The sequence below is a fragment of the Otolemur garnettii genome, unplaced genomic scaffold, assembly GCF_000181295.1.
Source record: "Otolemur garnettii isolate 467f Iridium unplaced genomic scaffold, OtoGar3 scaffold00232, whole genome shotgun sequence".
Classification (NCBI taxonomy): Eukaryota; Metazoa; Chordata; class Mammalia; order Primates; family Galagidae; genus Otolemur; species Otolemur garnettii.
The window spans coordinates 513,715-517,156 of NW_003852627.1; the positions used below are offsets into that span (position 1 = coordinate 513,715).

The 3,442-nt window shown below is 55.6% G+C and overlaps 1 protein-coding gene across 1 annotated transcript; it reads left to right on the top strand.

Annotated features, from left to right (window-relative positions):
• The first annotated feature begins 316 nt into the window (after window positions 1–316).
• LOC105888238 (lipopolysaccharide-induced tumor necrosis factor-alpha factor homolog) lies at window positions 317–3,442 on the top strand. The gene is made up of 3 exons (XM_012812894.1): window positions 317–488; window positions 2,838–2,979; window positions 3,334–3,442. Exons 1-3 carry the CDS (start codon window positions 413–415, stop codon window positions 3,440–3,442), a joined length of 327 nt encoding a protein of 108 aa, XP_012668348.1. The 5' UTR covers window positions 317–412.

A 3,442-nucleotide genomic window follows, 5' to 3' on the forward strand; every position in this document is an offset into this window, starting at 1 on the left:
CCCCTGGCCCCTTTCTCACTGCCAGGCAACCAGGCCTCACCATAGGGGTTCCCTGAAATAGGCACCTGGCCACTCAGAGCTTGGAACCCAACGCTGCCTGGACACTGTTGCTGGGAAAAAGACCTCCAGGGCGCCAAGGTGGAATCATTCCCAGGGAGAGGATTCCTTCCCTTTATTCAGGTGCTGGACTGGGAGAGCAGGAAGTTGACTCTGGGGCCCATAGGGAAGCAGGGAAGGGGACACTGGGTCAGCTGGCCAAGCTGAGGGCTGAGTCCAGTCTCACCCTCCTCCCCTCACGTTCTAATGGCCCTGCCAACCCAGGACTTCAGGACCCAGGAGGCCTTGGGCACTGGGGCCCGAATGGCATGTATTGTCCCTTTAAGTGTCACAGGGAATTTATCAAAGATGAATAATGACTGCTCCACATCAGGTAGGACACCCGCAACTCTGTGTGGCCAGAGACAACTTTGATGACTGCTCCACAGCAGGTATGACATCCCCAACCCTGTGACCAGACTACCTAGACCAGGGCAGGAGGGGTTTGGGGTCCTGCCCGTGGTGCTGCCTGGCCGTGTGGACGAGGCCTTGAGAAAATGACTGAACCTCTCTCAACGATTTCTTTCTCATCTGGAGATGGTGTTCTGCCAGGAGTTGTGGTGGGTGCCTGTAGTCCCAGGTACTCAGGAGGCTTGGGATTGCTTGAACCAGAGAGTCTGAGATTGCTGTGAGTTATGACACCACAGTACTCTAGCCTGGGTGACAGAGGAAGACCCTGTCTCAAAAACTTCTAAAAGAAAGCTGTACTGACCATATACGGTGGTGGGGAGGATGAAAGAAGGCTGATACTGGGTGGGGCGGTTGCTGACTCAGCCAGCAGCCCTTTCTGACATTCAAACAGTTCCAGGCAGGCACTGGCTGGGTAGGAAGCCTCTGTCTGTCCCAAAGTCCAGCCTGTCCAGCACAAGGTGGGAGTGGGTGTTGGGTGGGGAGACCCTTGGCCCCCTCTCAAGCCACCAGGTTCTTTCCTAGGAGGGCAAGAGGATGCAGTTGTTAAGACAAGGCTTAGGTCCCTGTGCAAAGCAACCATGTGGCTCTTAGAAGGACTCACGCACTGGCTACACGATGTGCAATTAACTATGTCCCCATCCTCCCCTCTCCTGCCTATACTCTGGGCATCTGGGGTCCCAGAATTCCTTGTCTCAAGAGCCCTAAGCCTGCTTCCAGGGCCTGCCTGGGGGCTCTTTAGAGGTGAGGGTGTGGAGTCAGGATGTCCACGCACTTGTGAAACCACTGTGGCTCAGGAAGGAGCCAAGGTTGGGAATAATGAGGGAAGACAGCACTTGAACTCAAACAGTCCTTCCCCAAACGAGTAGACAGATACAGCCCATTTGGAGCCATTCTGCGCCAGCTGTAATGGCAGCACCGACTCTGGAGTCAGGCATATTAGGTTCCATCCCTGGCTCTGATACTTATTTACTGGGTAACCTTGAGCAAGTTACTTACCCTCTCTGAGCCTAGCCTCCACACCTGCAAAACTGGACCACCACAAACCCACGTCACTTGCGTTTTAGCAAGAGAATGTGAAGTGTGAGGTGTTCAGCACAGGGCTCAGCATGTAGTAAGTGCTCGGTATTTTCCTACAAAGATCACAGCCCCCACCCCCAGCCGTCTTTGGACTCTGACCTTCCTGGTGCTGGCTCCAGAGGTGCCTGGGTTCAAATCCCAGCTCTTCCACCTACATTGACAGCCTGACTCATTCCCAACCCCCAGCCTCAGCTTTCTGTTCTGTGAAATGGGTGCCTCCCTCAGGCTGGCTCAGTTTTCAGCTCAGTGCCTGGCGTACAGTGGGCCCTCAGATCTGAGGATGTTTTTCCTGCCTCTCTCGTAAAGATCTTCCTCCTCATCGTCGTCGTCGTCGTCGTCCTCTGCAAGCTCAAGCCCCTCCCCCAATGTACCTTGGAGGGCCCTAGATTGTTGTCACAGGTGAGTGTCCCTTGAAGGCAGTCTTTCCCCACCCCTGGCTGTGCAAGGCCCTTGTCACAGCTGTGATTCCCACAGCTGCCGCGTGGCTCTGCAGCACTCTCAGTGCCGCAAATACCGGGGCCCCTCTCTCCAATGTGAGGGCAATGGTGGTCAAGGCTGGTATACAGCAGGTGCTTATGGAGTGTTCATGGCGGGAACTCCCGTTCTCTGGGCAGACCAGACGGGGGGGGATGCAGACAGAACCTCAGGGTAGGACACGTGGATAGTCTTTAGAACCCACCGGACACCCTCTTCCAGCCAGACACACGTGTCCCCTTAGCGTTCTCCATATGAAGGTGTCCACATCATACCCCACTCCTGTCAGGGCCACTGCTCACCAAATCCCAGCTTCTCCTCACTCCTCTTCCACACCTGGCCATGTGTTCAGACTCCACCCTGAGCCTTCAGTTCAGAACACTAATCCAGTCACCACCAAGGATATAGAAATGGCCGTAATTTGAAAATAATCACTTTCTATGGTCCCACTACACAAGGATCATACAGGAGTTGCATTCAGAAAAAAGACAACACCGCAGGAAGGTGCTGGTTTGTCTTTCATACAGTTGCTTTACTAAAGGTGTGTATTAGTGTATTTTGCTGCCTTAAATAGGGACACATGTGGCAGGGCATCCGGGGACCCCACTGAACTGAAACCCACATATGCTCTCGAATTCTCAACTCCTGTCTGTGCCCTGGCCCAGGTCTGCTGAGGCTGGTGGGCAGGAGGGTGGTGGGACGTTGGCCTTGGTGCTCAGGTGAGCAGTGAGAGCCTGGAGCTCTACTGCAAGGATCCTTGCCTCCTCCTGCACCCCCAGAACTGTATCACAACATGAAAGGGAAAGGAAGCTGGCCGGTGCGGACTGTGTGTCCCTTCTGTGGACACAGCATCCTCACAGTGACCACCCCCTACCCAGGAATCCTCACCTGGCTGATGTGTATAAGCTGCCTCCTGGGGGGGTGAGTGGCCACCCCTGAGCATCGGAGTGTGTGTGGGGGGGGTGTTGGCCTCATGGGGTTGGGAAGGGCCAGCTTATGGCAGACATGAGAGGGAAGGGCAGGACCAGACCATGCAGGGAAGCCCTCACCTGTACCCCTAGAATAGCGAGGGGGTGCTGTACAGGGGTCAGTGCCTGCAGAGCAGCTGGCTCAGGGCAGAGGTCCCTGACTGCTGTTGAGAAGAGGGTTCAGGATGCTCTTGACTCTGGTGACCCCCGAGAATTGTCTAAAAATACGGAGGCCTAAGCCACCGAGACACTTGGGCCGAGGGGCGGGCCCCTGCTAATGGCCCCTGTTGCTACCCGGAGGCTGCAGGTGCGTCATGGGCTGCTGCCTCATCCCCTTCTGCATAAGGGCGCTGATGGACGTGAAGCACTCATGCCCCATGTGCCACCGTGTGCTCTTCTACCACCGCCGCCTGTGA

Excerpts from the sequence above, each read along its gene's own strand:
- LOC105888238 (XM_012812894.1), top strand. The coding sequence starts at position 413 with ATGACTGCTCCACATCAGGTAGGACACCCGCAACTCTGTGTGGCCAGA. Across the intron at positions 489-2,837 it reads TGATGACTGCTCCACAGCAG|AACTGTATCACAACATGAAA; the intron begins GTATGACATCCC and ends CTGCACCCCCAG. Across the intron at positions 2,980-3,333 it reads ATAAGCTGCCTCCTGGGGGG|GTGCGTCATGGGCTGCTGCC; the intron begins GTGAGTGGCCAC and ends CGGAGGCTGCAG.